The sequence below is a fragment of the Orbicella faveolata genome, unplaced genomic scaffold, assembly GCF_042242905.1.
Source record: "Orbicella faveolata isolate gen_17 unplaced genomic scaffold, um_ofav_v1 contig_47, whole genome shotgun sequence".
NCBI lineage: Eukaryota > Metazoa > Cnidaria > Anthozoa > Scleractinia > Merulinidae > Orbicella > Orbicella faveolata.
Genome location: NW_028301577.1, coordinates 4,954,587 through 4,967,500, shown reverse-complemented (window position 1 = coordinate 4,967,500; position 12,914 = coordinate 4,954,587). Strand labels below are relative to the sequence as shown.

Sequence of the window (12,914 nt, the reverse complement as noted above, 5' to 3'; positions counted from 1 at the left end):
TTAGCAGCAGAAATGCAGGCAGTTTGTCGCTAATGTAAACTTGCCATTCCTTTTCCCAGAAATTGTTGATCGAAGTGACAACGGTGAATGATGTGTTGTGCTTAAGATGAAGAATAAGAGCTTGGCGAGCTAGCAACATGGACGGTTGAGTCTTCCAGATGATCTCCATGTCTTTGAAAAAGACGATGTGAAAAACGCCGCCTATGTTGTCAAGGAAACAACCAATCAGACAATTGTGTCATAATGTATTGCATTCTACTTAAAGAAAACAAGAAACCTTGTCATCACTTTCAGTTACTACCATACCCAAATTCGCAATTAGCCAGTCACTGAAGCCGTACGTTCTGATGTCCTATGATATCAAGTCAGTGGCCAGATATGGCTACGATATTATTATCACGGTACGCTTCGGCGGCATATCAAGGTCGTTTGGTCTCGCCATGGGTATTTTGGCTCGATTAATCTCGCCGAAACATTAACCATGGCTCAAACAAACTCCACTGATATGTGTACCAAAGAGGTACGATTAGGCATTAAGTAATATAACTACCCACTGAGCGAAGGAAACAAAAACTATACATATCGTTTCCTTCCAATTTTAACACTGCACAATTCAATTACCCATCCTAACACAGATAGATTAGCCACGGAGCTGTGCAAACGGCTTTGTCTGCAACCGCGGTCTAACCTTTGTCTGTGAAGTATTGTAAAAAGCGCTCCAATAGATAGGTGAGGTGCAGAAACTGTCCACCATGACGCCAATCAAGGCTCTCCTCTCCGAAAAGTTCCAAAAGCAAAGAATCACCATCAATCAGGAAAATCTCCGCATCCACAAAGTCTGACAGGATGTTTAAATGCCTAAAAAAATTTTAAGAATGAACAAAAACAGATCAATTGTTCTTCCGCGCGTGGCACTTAAAATGAATTATTTAAATTCAAAAGATAGAAAAGAATAAAATTGATCCGGTAGAAAAATGTAGAAAAGTCTTTTCCACAAGAGAACACTCTTCTACATTTTTCTACCGTATCAATTTTCTCTTTCATTTCCTTTTGAATTTTAGTGTATATGTTTAAATACCAGCACGTTTAACGAAAAGCACTCTTTTAAAAACATCAAAAAGACAAGCTAAATACAAAATGTTTACCATTCTTGAGGAACCTGCTGTAAAATAGGCTGACTTACTAATTAAATGTAGATATAACGTTCCCATAAAGTGATGAATTGCCACTCATTTAGGTTATAATTTTGGAATTGAAATGCCCATTATATAATTACCTGTTGTTCCTAAAAATTCAAGCATGTTCTTATTTTCGAAAAAAAAAACATAACAAAATCAGAGGACCTATAATAAAAGATATGTATTTGCTTATCATTTAGTGTTTTTGTAGCATTATAAAATATTTCTTATTTATAAGGAACGACCACACCCGTTTAGTTTAGTTCGTGCACCAGGAATAAGCACCTTTTTCTCCTTAGTAAATAACAACCTATTTAGGAACCTTCATGGCCTAAATCTCCAGTAAAAAGCAATTATGTGACAAGCTTTTTAGGCCAGTTTGGAAAATCCTAGGTTCTTATACGTAGGTTTCTTGTGTACGTTCCACACTCTATTGTGGTGTTTTTGGTACACTATTCCAAACCCCTACATGTGACACTCAAATAGAGTTTATTTAGTTATTTATTTTATTATCTCAAACTGACCTTTTACTCTATATGTAAAGAAATCGTACTTACAAAGGTGTCACGTTTCTCTCGTAGAAATATCCACTGACGTAACGCAAGGACATGGAAACATTAAGTCGTGGTTTGTCGTGATTTTCATCGTTTTTAGCAACATCTTCCTGTGGCTCATCTTGCTCTGCAACTGCAGTTAACATGCCAATTAGAGTACCTTATAATGGTAAAGAGTGATCCTCCTCATCGAATTGTTTAAAATACAGAATTAAAGTAAATTCCATTAACAGAACCCATTAAGATCTACCTTGTAATTCATGCACCCCAGAATAGACATCTTTTCCCTGCAAAATGTTTGCCTTTGAGCCGAAAAGGCTTTTTCTTTTTCTTTTTTCTTTTTTTTTTTTTTCGGTTTAGAACTGATTTTGATGTCACACGACCATTTTCCGTAATTTTATTACTTACTTTCTTTGAAGAACTCGGCATCGTGCTGCTTTTTAAATTTTTTTTCATCAATAACCTGCTCTCCGTCATCGTCGGGCTGGACAGGATCCTCCCTGTCAACTACGTTAATAAATACAAAAGTTTCTTATTTTTGACAAGAATGAAGATATATTGCAGTTTGGGTAACAGAATTAAACTATGGCTGATCATTCTATGGCTGTATATATCATTTAGTGAAACGTCAGGATTCGGCAGCTTTCGCCTTCCGTTGCTCAGTGGCATTGCTAAGAAACCAAGGCTAAGGCACAAACTTAAGTGACAGCTCAGTAGCGCTTGCGCGCATTGGACGTTGAAAACGCTTCCTACCACAGCAAAAGTTCCTACCACAATCTGCATCGTCATCGTCCTCATCTAAGTCAAACAGAGAAACATCAGAATCGTCATCGGACGAGGAATAGTACTCTTCACCTCCTTCCGCCATTCTGAATCAAAAAAGTACAATATTTAGTAGGGAGTCTAATCAGCGCGGGTCGCAGGCCGTAGGTCGCGGGTACATTATCACGGATCAGTTGGGACATTGTCATGTGCAGTAAGGCTCCTTAGTTGTGGTACTAACAAAACGAGAAATAAATAACCCCTTTCCCGAATCAATGATGAACTTGCGCTAAAACCAAAAGGGATGGTCATAAGTTTTTCATTTGAAACCAGCAAGACAATTTTCAGATACTTTCCTCGGCGCTTCTGGGCTTCAATACTAGAGGGCAAAATGATTTTGACTGCGAGCAGTCTCTTTCTTTTCTTGGCATGCGACGCCAATATCGCCTCAAACCCTTCTCGTTTCCCTCCTGAATTTGCCTAATTTTAACTTTTCCAGTCGCGGGTACAATTTCGGGAACAAAAAGCCACTGTTCGTAATCTAAAAATTATATATTATTTATCATCATGCTGTATATCAATCATTTATAGTTAAATGTTTCAAATGGAATTTAGATATGTCTATTTCTAAGGTCGACTTACACAAAAACTGGATTTTCTATTCTATTTCGCTTCGCTTAGCCGAACAGAAAACATATCTATTGTAAGTAGAGGAGACAAGAAATACAACAAATAGTGGAGGGAGCCGCCAGCAATGATCGAGTTTATTTACGAGAATCTGAGACACGCTGAATACAGGTTACAAGCCAGAGAATATAAGAAAATGTCACACGCTATTTTAAACAACGATCTTAACAATAAGAAAAAACAGCCTAGAGTAACCTGGTCGGCGTCAAGTGGTGTGATGTTCAAAAGGAGTGGTATATAAAGGCCTGATTATCCCAGTGGGAACTAATACAAATCAACCTAATTAAACACCTAAAAGAAATACATAAACATTTAGTAACCTGCTGGCGGAGATCTCCAATGTACGAGACGTCTGTGAACAAAATCACAATTAAATTATACCCTGATCCCAGAGATTTTTCTTGTTTTTTCTTCTTTTCGCAAAGCGGCGAGGCTGTTAATTACAAAAGCGACCAATGGCAACGTAGCAATCACGTTCTTATCAGCCGCTAATGTTTCCACTCAGGTGGTGAAGAGTGGTATCACTTGACCTACTTGGCCGGGGTTAGCGCGCGTGTTTGCGAAAGTGTTTTCCTCCGCAACGATCGCTAAGGTTCTGTCTTGTTAAACATTACTACGGAGCATGTTTCTCCACTTCTCGTTTTGTAAGAAGGACTCGGGACTTCCGAATAGAAAGGCATAAGCTTCTCTGAGCAGATTATTCTCGTCGACGTCTTCACTGCTCAAACTGCAGTAAGGCGAACACATCCTTGCGATTTATGACTGCGAGCAAGGCTTTCTTTTGATGTTCAATCTCTGGAAAACGCTCCTCGAGTACCAAGGTCAAAATTTCGTCGAAGGCACTGTTAGAAACATAATCCATGTCGAATCCCAGGTGGAATCTTGAACGTGTATAAACTGAGAACTCAAGTATTTTACAGCCAAATCCCTTCCCTGGTAGAGGCAAAATTTACCTCAAGAAGTGCAATGACAGATATCCCTACCGTCCCCTCGGTATTACCAATCAAACGAACCAATCATATTGATTTGCGTGTATGTAAAAATATCAACCAATCCGAGTCCGAGGGTCAGATCCTGACCCTGGCGTCTGCATGAAAGTAAGGGTGCCATCCATTATGCCAAAGATTCTGGAAATTTCGGTCGGAATTCAAATGGAAAGGTCCGTTTCGGTTTCTTCTGACCGGAATATTTGGGATCACCTCTGGAGGTGGTCCACTTATTTCGGTCGGAATATTCTGACCGAAATTGGGTGTTTCCCATTATTGACAAACCGGTTCTTTGCCCTAATTAGCGAATTCGGAAAAGGTATTAAAAAAAATAGTACGATCCACTCCTATCGGTCGGTCCGGTTTAATCGGAAAATGTCGTTCCATTTTCCTCGGGTATTCCTACTGATCTCTGACCGGTCGATTTAGCATAATGGAAAGCACCCTTAAGATTCAAGTCCAAGGTAACCAGAAGTTTTTGTTTCTCGCCGCTTCGCGACTAGTGTTCCCCGCTTCGCGGCTACTCGCAGCTCTTTCATGCGGAGAAAAATCAATAAAAACCTCTAGGACCAGCCGGGTAATTAAATTAGAGAAACTCCTTCAAGAGCGGGCTATATGGTGGGTTACATTACTCATCTAGAATTATAGTTAAAATACATTTGTAACGGAGAGCCTTAACATTTGAAAACCCGAACAAAAGAAAATAATTTGCGTGGATTTATACGAAGCAAGCTTCCCATTTGCTCAGACAAAGACTCCGCCATGTGACCCATATGTTGTTCATTTTCGAGTGTATCGTATTTCTTCAAAAGGTTTCATATGCCGGGCGCTTTACCTAATTTATAAAATGCTTATCCTGGCGTCACCCTTTTACACGTGCACGTACTTTACTTTTCAGATTTAAAAAACCTCGCGTTAGATGTACACAAAGCAAATATGTAGCTGCCTTTTAAATTGGTGATGGACAAAACACTGACCCCTAGTCCATGGACTACCCTAATGGACTACCCAAATGGACTACCCCTAAAAAATACTATTTCAGATGAGTGTTAAGAAGCTGCGATTATATACTTACACTGCACGGAGGATGCTTTTCTTTTCGTTCCGCATCGCCTTCAGCCGCCATTTTGAATAACTATACTGAATTATTTAGAGAATAAAGTTGTTGTTGTTGTTGTTGTTGTTGTTGTTGTTGTTGTTGCTAAAGGGACAGTCTCTGGGATGTTGTGGCATAGTGGGCTTAATAGCGACTTTGTTAATGATTTGTCCAAGTGTACTGTTTCAAAATTGGTCCATACTCCAGTAACAAAGGAGGAGGAAGCTTCGATAGACTACCATATACTGAGTCTCACAAAACCACAAAAATTTCCACATAATTATAGCCCAGGCCAGCCAAGAATACTACTGCTTCCACTCCACTCTGAATTTTTGTAGTGTAGTCGTTGGAATTTCTTGCTGTCCCATACCTTTATCCTCATTCCCATTTCTATTTCATTTTGATACACTCAGGAAAAAAACAGAAGACTAGCTGCTTCTGTGCCATAATTTTCGGTACAAAACAAGCAAAACAAATCATGAGTAACATCCTGAAGGTCATTTCGTCTGTTCGAGAAAGACTGAGCTACTGAATCACATGGGAGCAAGATTGAGTTGTCCACAGAATATTTGATTTGATTTGAGTCTACGCTTTTTGTTTACAGCGGTTGTTTTATTCAGTATAGTTATTCAAAATGGCGGCTGAAGGCGATGCGGAACGAAAAGAAAAGCATCCTCCGTGCAGTGCAAGTATATAATCGCAGCTTCTTAACATACCACTCATCTGAAATAGTATTTTTCAGGGGTCGTCCATTTTAGGGCAGCCCATTTGGGTAGTCCATTAGGGTAGTCCATGGACTAGGGGTCAGTGTTTTGTCCATCACCCATCTGGATAGCCGCTCCACAGATGTTTCCATCGATTCCAGATTTGGCTCGGGTCTTCCCTCAACAACAGAAGATTACCATCACAAATGAAGCAAATAAATATAGAAATGAAATAACATAAGATTTTAATAAAACGACGTAATATACTAACACAAGCTCAGTGTGCTTTCATTTTGGCACTCAAAGGGAAGAAACCAAATTCAGCAGATATTTCAGATGATATTTCAGATGTTTCTTCAAAAACAATAATTCATTGCAGGCTTAAAATCATAGGAATATACTCTCTCCCCCCCCCCCCCCCCCCCCCCATCGCTTCGGCCGATTTGGCACTTAGTGGAAGCCACCTTGCTGAGCGAGTGTAAACAGCGTCATGTAACAGTCACGGTAAGTCTACCAGCTGTACGTTTCTTCTAAGTGCCAGCGGTTTTCCAGTTATGATTAAATTTCAACCTGCAACCTGCACCCTGCAAAATATACCTGCCGCCCGAAACACTCGTCGCGCAATTTTAATTGTGTGATGGTTGCCCATATCGTGGATCTCTGCATTCCCTTGTATTTCCTCCTCAGTCTGTACTTAAAACTTGCATCACTCATCTTGTGCTGTAATGATACATGTATTTGAAACGGGAAGTCTTCAGAATACTCCGAAACACAAGAAAATAATTTCCTAGATTTTATTTATTTTATTTCACTTTACCTTTACTCAGACAGAGAAGAATATCCTCCGCCGCCACGTGTCATTCGAGGTCAGTCGTATTTCTTGGATGTTTTGATAATCAGACAGACCAAGATTCAACTTTACCTGATTTAGTGTTGTTCGAGAATTACTTCTGACATAATTTTAATACCTTTACTTTACTTTTCAGATGTAAAAAGTACCGCTATTCGTTTGACACCAAGAGAAAATGTAACCGCCTGTAAAATTATTAGACTAACCTCAAAATCAGGTGGCGTTGTAATCATATATGTCCTTTAAATTCCTTCCTTCTGTTATGTGTTTGGTCACTGCTTCCCAGCTTGTGATTCGGGAAGAATTCAAGATTTCAAGACTCCCTATGTGAACAATGGCCACCAAACGAAATAAAAATTTTATATTCGTTTGACTTCCCAGAAAAATCGATAAAGAGTTCCGCGAATCACTATATAATCTAAGTCATGCTACCGGTCACGCTACTTGGTCAGACAAGTAATAAATTATCAGTCATCATGACATACAGCATCAGTTATATTATAACATTTATCATGACAAATGATATCGGAAAAATAGGAATTACAGGCTCCTTACATGGTGGTTTCAGGTATGAGTCCCTTTTGAGAAAATTCCGTGTGTTCTTTTTAGGAGATAAGCTCGACTAATAAGTTTCCTTAAATAATTATTCCACGTGCTGCGACAAAGCACCTGCTGAGATCGACAGAAGAACATAGAAGACCGACAGTTCAAGAAGAGGCACGTCCTTGCAAATATTCATCACATGCAACCCCAGTATTATGCTAAAGCCTAATTTTTGTAAAACTACTTGATTTCAAGCATCGTATTTCAATCGGATTGTTAAGTTATGGAATTTAATTTGTACAGTTGCTCCCTTCTCCTGTTTTTCTAGTGTTTCAACTTTCAAGACCTTTGTCACCAAGTTTTATTTTTCACTACTAACTTCTATCTTATAGATATATTCAGTTAGGGACTGTTCCTGCCATAGAGACTAATTTATAAATATTTTTTTACTTATAGTTTTAATAACTTTAATATTATTGTAAATAGCTTTTTATTACTATTCTTAATATTACATGCCTCGCAAATAGCTCATAATTTTATATTAATATAATTCTGGGAAGCGCCTCGCATTTTTTTTGTTGTTTTTTTTTTTTAACTTCATTCATTTAGCTTGTGGAATTATGCATAGTCTAAAATAAGTAACACAATTTAAACGAAATGTGCATTCGATACTTGGCGTGATATTTATTGTAACAGAAATCAGATATGTATCTAAACATTAGCCGCTTTTCGTTCGACCAAAAAATGTTGGAAATGGGGACAAATGGTGCGGAAATTTCCGAAAACTGAACCATTCAACCGATAATAATATACATGAAAAAATTACTCGATTCTAATTGGCCGAGAGTAGTGCAGTTTAAGTGTAACAACAGTGCAAAAAGTATAACACCAGTGCAAAAAGTGTAACACCAGTGCGAATTATACATCGTAATTTTGGATTTATGATTGGCTGAAAGGTAATAGGAAATTTTCTAAGCCAATGATATCACGTAAAATGATGACGAAAATCTTGTGCGAATGAGAAAATTTTCTCGAATGAGAAAAAATGACTTCAAGAAAGATCTTCCGGCACTTCTTCCTGGCGAATTTTTTCATGTTTATATCATTAATAAGTAAGCGGTTTGTGCAATTTCAGCTTCTTGAAAAACATACTCGTGCAAATTAATTCCAAATTGAACTCGAAACCGTATGATTGCCTATACAAATTCCGGAAAATCGAGAATTTAAATCAAGGGAACCGAAGTTTCCAGGATAATTTTTCGAAAAATTGAGTATGGAGTGTGTTCACGTGACGTCATCAAATTCTCAAATCCAAAACTAAAGAGCCCCTAAAGGTTTCATCCTCGTCAGGCATAAGAGGTGCTGAATTTATATCTGTTTACAACTTTCTGGTTCAATAGCGTCCTTCGTTTGGAAACCAGCGCATTTTGAATTTCGGAGTTCTGGCGGTGCGTGACATGAAGCTAAGATCGCGTTTGTCGAAAATTATTCACTTATCTCGTGATTTTTAGCCATTTTAGGAGTTAAAGTATTAGGAAAAGTGCTTTTGTAAATGTTTTTTGGTTCGGTTCAGATAATTAGTTGTCTAGATAGCCAAAGTAACTTCCAGATTTTTACACTATTTTCAGGCCGCCATATTGGAGGACTAAGGAGGTCCTCTAACATGGCGGCTCCATACTAGGCTCTATAATTTTGCGCGGAACATGTCGGCGAATATCTCAACTTTGGCACAACGCGCACACCCTAAACTGGGAGCACTGTTTTCTTTATTTATCGTCTATGATATCACAATTTCTTGATTTTCTTTTCTTATTGCGCGACAATGCACACTCTCTATACATCAGGAGGTTGTCCTCTTTTTCGGAAATTATGTAAGTTCACAATTTTCCATTCAGCTTAAGTTCTTTTGGCCGCGATCACAGCGAGTTGGACATCTCAGGCAAAGATGACGGCGACGCGTATTCGAAAATGCATTATTTTACTTTAGAATCTTGCCACTTGTCTGTCGATAAACACTAGCTACAGCTAACTTTGTAAAGAAAGCGTTTTTAGTTCTGCCCCCGTGGTGTACTTCCTCAGTTTTGCAAAAGTTGGCTAAGAAATACACAAAGATTAATAACGCGCGCAGCGCAGGCTCTACTTCTTCTTTCTTCTACTTCTTTCAGTTGTCACGCGAAAAGCCTGCTCGCAGGCTAAAACGTCAACGTCTTTTCAATCGAAAATATCGTCTACGTTATTCGAAATCAAGCTTATGTAAGTCAAAATCAAAATCTACGCAGCTTGCTGTCAGCTAGTATCAAGCCCCATAAGGTGACTCAAAACACTTCGCCGAGCAGTTAGATTTTGATGGGTCGTTATAACCAGTCTTTATCACGTGATACTACAGTGATGGTGTCAAAAAACTGCCTATAATCATTGATGTACCCGTTGTTATCATTTTTGTGACACAATAGGTTACCATAGCAACACCCTTAATTACAGCTTTAGAATCTTATGATTCAAAAACGGCACGACGAATTTTTTTTTACTGCATTTTATCAAAACTTAATGAGCATAATAAGACGCAACGTTTGCCAAAGTTGTAAAAAAATATGTGTAGGGTTCAGAGCCACCTTAAAACTAAGGTTTCTTGCAGAAATTTCATATTGCAAACAATTTTTATCGCCTGCAGGTTTGGATTCATTTGATTCCTACTTTGAAATTCGTGATTTCCACTCGCTGTTTAATTTTTTGAACAGAGTAAGAATCACCAAATAACGTCAATTAGAAAACTAAGTTTTTTAAAATATTCATCATTTGTTAGCACCCACCCTTCCCAGAAACAAAAAGCTTATCCATTTTGTATTTATGATTTTTATGATTTTTGTCAAGAGTTAAGTATTTTCAACTGTCAAATACTTTACCGAAAGAGGAAGATGTTTCTATAACTCGATTGAAACACGAAGATGTTTTCTACATTTCTGTTACAAAGTACCCGACGAAAAGCTAAAAAACAACTTGTTTACTTTGATCATCAAAATGTACATTCTCTTTGCTTGCGCCATCATTACTTCAACAGCTCTTGCTAGCTCTGTGTTTCTATCGAATTTTAGAAGAATTGTACTAGTATACTAATGCAAATGCTGTAATCTGATCGGCTGAGCTATTGCGCACTATCAGCATTAGTGTGCAGTGGCTTGGTGTGGTCGACAAAATTGCAACGTTTCCTCATTTCTCTGAAGTTTTGAGAAGAACTAAAGAAGGAGATTCACGGTTTCTTGAATTAAAAAAACTCGATCTTTTTGCACGAAAATGATGATAAGCGCGCGCACACTGTCCCGGGCTAATGTTTTTCTCCAACTAGATGACACTGGATCGACAAGAACGACGATTCAACACAACAGCGCATCTCTACCCACGGGAGGATCTCAAATGGTTCACAGTCCAAGCTTTGGTCAAATGTATTTGTAATGAAGTTAATGGAGGAACCAAGGACGGACAACTTCTGAATGGCATTCCATTTGAAGAAAAACTTTTTATGCCCTGAGCTGGATTCGAACCCACTTCCCCTTAATTATACCGGTCGGGTGTAGACCACTACGCTATCAGACCAACCATAGCTGATTTAGATAGTGAATGGGAATTTTTACGTGGTTGTCCCGAGCTAATGTTTTTCTCCAACTAGATGACACTGGATCGACTGGAATGACGATTCACAGGCGGACGAGAGAGGAGAAGACAATTTATAGACAAGTTAAATTTCTCTTAGCTACAAGAAACTGGCCACATTCAAATAGGTCCCGCTATTTCACACGCATTAAAGATTGTTACCTTCATGGATATGGTTGCCTAATAATGCAATTGAATGTTAGTTCTCATGCAAATTGTATTATTGAAAGTCTTTTGTTGAAAACTGAATGTCCTAAAGTGCAAATGATTGTCGTTTCGCGACAACGAATTTTTTTTCGACCAAAATGAAAATACATTTACAGTCAATGAATGTCAAATGAAGGTATTGTTTTTCTCTTGATGATTTTGAATGTTAATGCATATGTAAATGTTTTTCTTGAACGTTCCTTACGCGCAAATGAAGGTCATATTGGTGTTAATGAGAGTTTATTGACCATAAAGAAAGAAATCTGGACACAAATGAATGTTTATTTTCTGTAAATGAACAGCAAAAGGTGTATTTAAGTCACTTTGTTGCACAAAACCTGGAATAAGCGGACACTTCAAGGGCTTTTTAACTCTAAAAGCTCAGCTCAGACTCCTTTAATATTGTTCAGCGAAGTCGTTTAATGATTCCAGATTGATGCATTGACTAACTGGACATTGTGCTATGAGCAGTCTTTGATCTTACACTGTGTTACAATGTGTTACAAAAGGGTTAATAATTAACTATTATTGCACAATATATTAGAACCTGCTTGGAGCGGACACCCTGTATAAAGCGGACACTAGTGAGGGTCCCAAGAGAGTGCGCTTAATATAGGGTTCACTGTACATTTCCTTCTGGCGACTTGCAATGTCTGCCCCTAACGATCCCAGAGTTCTTTGCGCAAACACGGGTATCCGAAATTTTCTCGGACAAATACTCTGCCTTGTGACCCGAATGTTGTTTCATTTCAAAACGTTTTATATACCGGACGCTTTACCTAAATTAAAATGCTTATCCTGGCGTCGACTTTCTATACATGCACTTAACTATTTTACATTTAGAAAAACCTCGCTTTAGATGCACACAAAGAGAACATGTTGCTGTCTTAAAAATTTTAGTCTTACCTGAAAATCAGGAGGCGTTGTAATCATACATGAATCTAACCTTTGAATTCCTTGTTATGTTATCAGTTCGGGTTCTTCGATTCTTCCAGGGTGGTAAATAGCTTAAAATATTAACTAGAAGTTATGTACAGAGGTAGTTCCGCAACCGGATCAACGAAAATAAAAATTTATATTGGTTTGCTTTCCAAGAACTCAATATAGACGAGATTTCGGAGAATCACGACGCGTCACGCTTGATCACGCATAGTCGACTGGCATTATCACGCTGGGAAATACAGGTAATAAACTGATTCAGAATAACACATTAAATCGGAGAACGGGCATTACTGGTTGCTTACACGGTGGTTTCCTTCTAAACAAGTGTTGCAGAGGTACAGGCAGTATGTGTGAAATGTCACGAGAGGAGCTCCACTGTTGATAAAGAAATTATTTCACATGCTTGGATAACTCACCTGCTGTGAGTAAAGCAGAAGAAGAAGAAAAAAAAAAAAACGTAGAGGACCAACGGCTCAAAGAAAAGGCAAATTATGACAAATATTCATCATAATTGTACATAATCAATGCTGGAAATTAACGCTCGCCCGCTCGCCAATGCGAGTGTTAAAATCGTTGGGCGAGTCAAAATCATCGAGCACTTATCCGCTTATCGAGTTAATACGCAACATAGTGTTTCAAAACTAGACAAAATGAAATACGGCTTCCTCCAGTGATAATTAAATAACTGTTACACGTGTACGAAGTTATACTGCTGGTCTGTAGTTGAGCCGACAGTAATAACAAGGATTTTTGCTTC

At 38.3% G+C, this 12,914-nt stretch overlaps 1 protein-coding gene across 5 annotated transcripts in view; it reads right to left on the bottom strand.

Annotated features, from left to right (window-relative positions):
- Positions 1 to 12,914, bottom strand: part of LOC110065660 (putative ATP-dependent RNA helicase DDX60) — a 53,717-nt gene that overhangs the window by 38,167 nt on the left and 2,636 nt on the right. The window contains exons 1-7 of one of the 5 annotated variants that reach the window (XM_089280471.1): positions 7,373 to 10,130; positions 7,024 to 7,140; positions 2,504 to 2,601; positions 2,141 to 2,239; positions 1,736 to 1,865; positions 689 to 858; positions 1 to 201 (exon numbers count right to left, since the gene is read on the bottom strand). The exon at positions 1 to 201 is cut by the window's left edge and continues 194 nt beyond it. In XM_089280471.1, coding sequence (XP_089136597.1) covers positions 1 to 201; positions 689 to 858; positions 1,736 to 1,865; positions 2,141 to 2,239; positions 2,504 to 2,600 — 697 coding nt within the window. In that variant the 5' untranslated portion in view covers position 2,601; positions 7,024 to 7,140; positions 7,373 to 10,130. The other 4 variants (XM_089280468.1, XM_089280473.1, XM_089280472.1 and 1 more) reach the window with 4 other exon arrangements.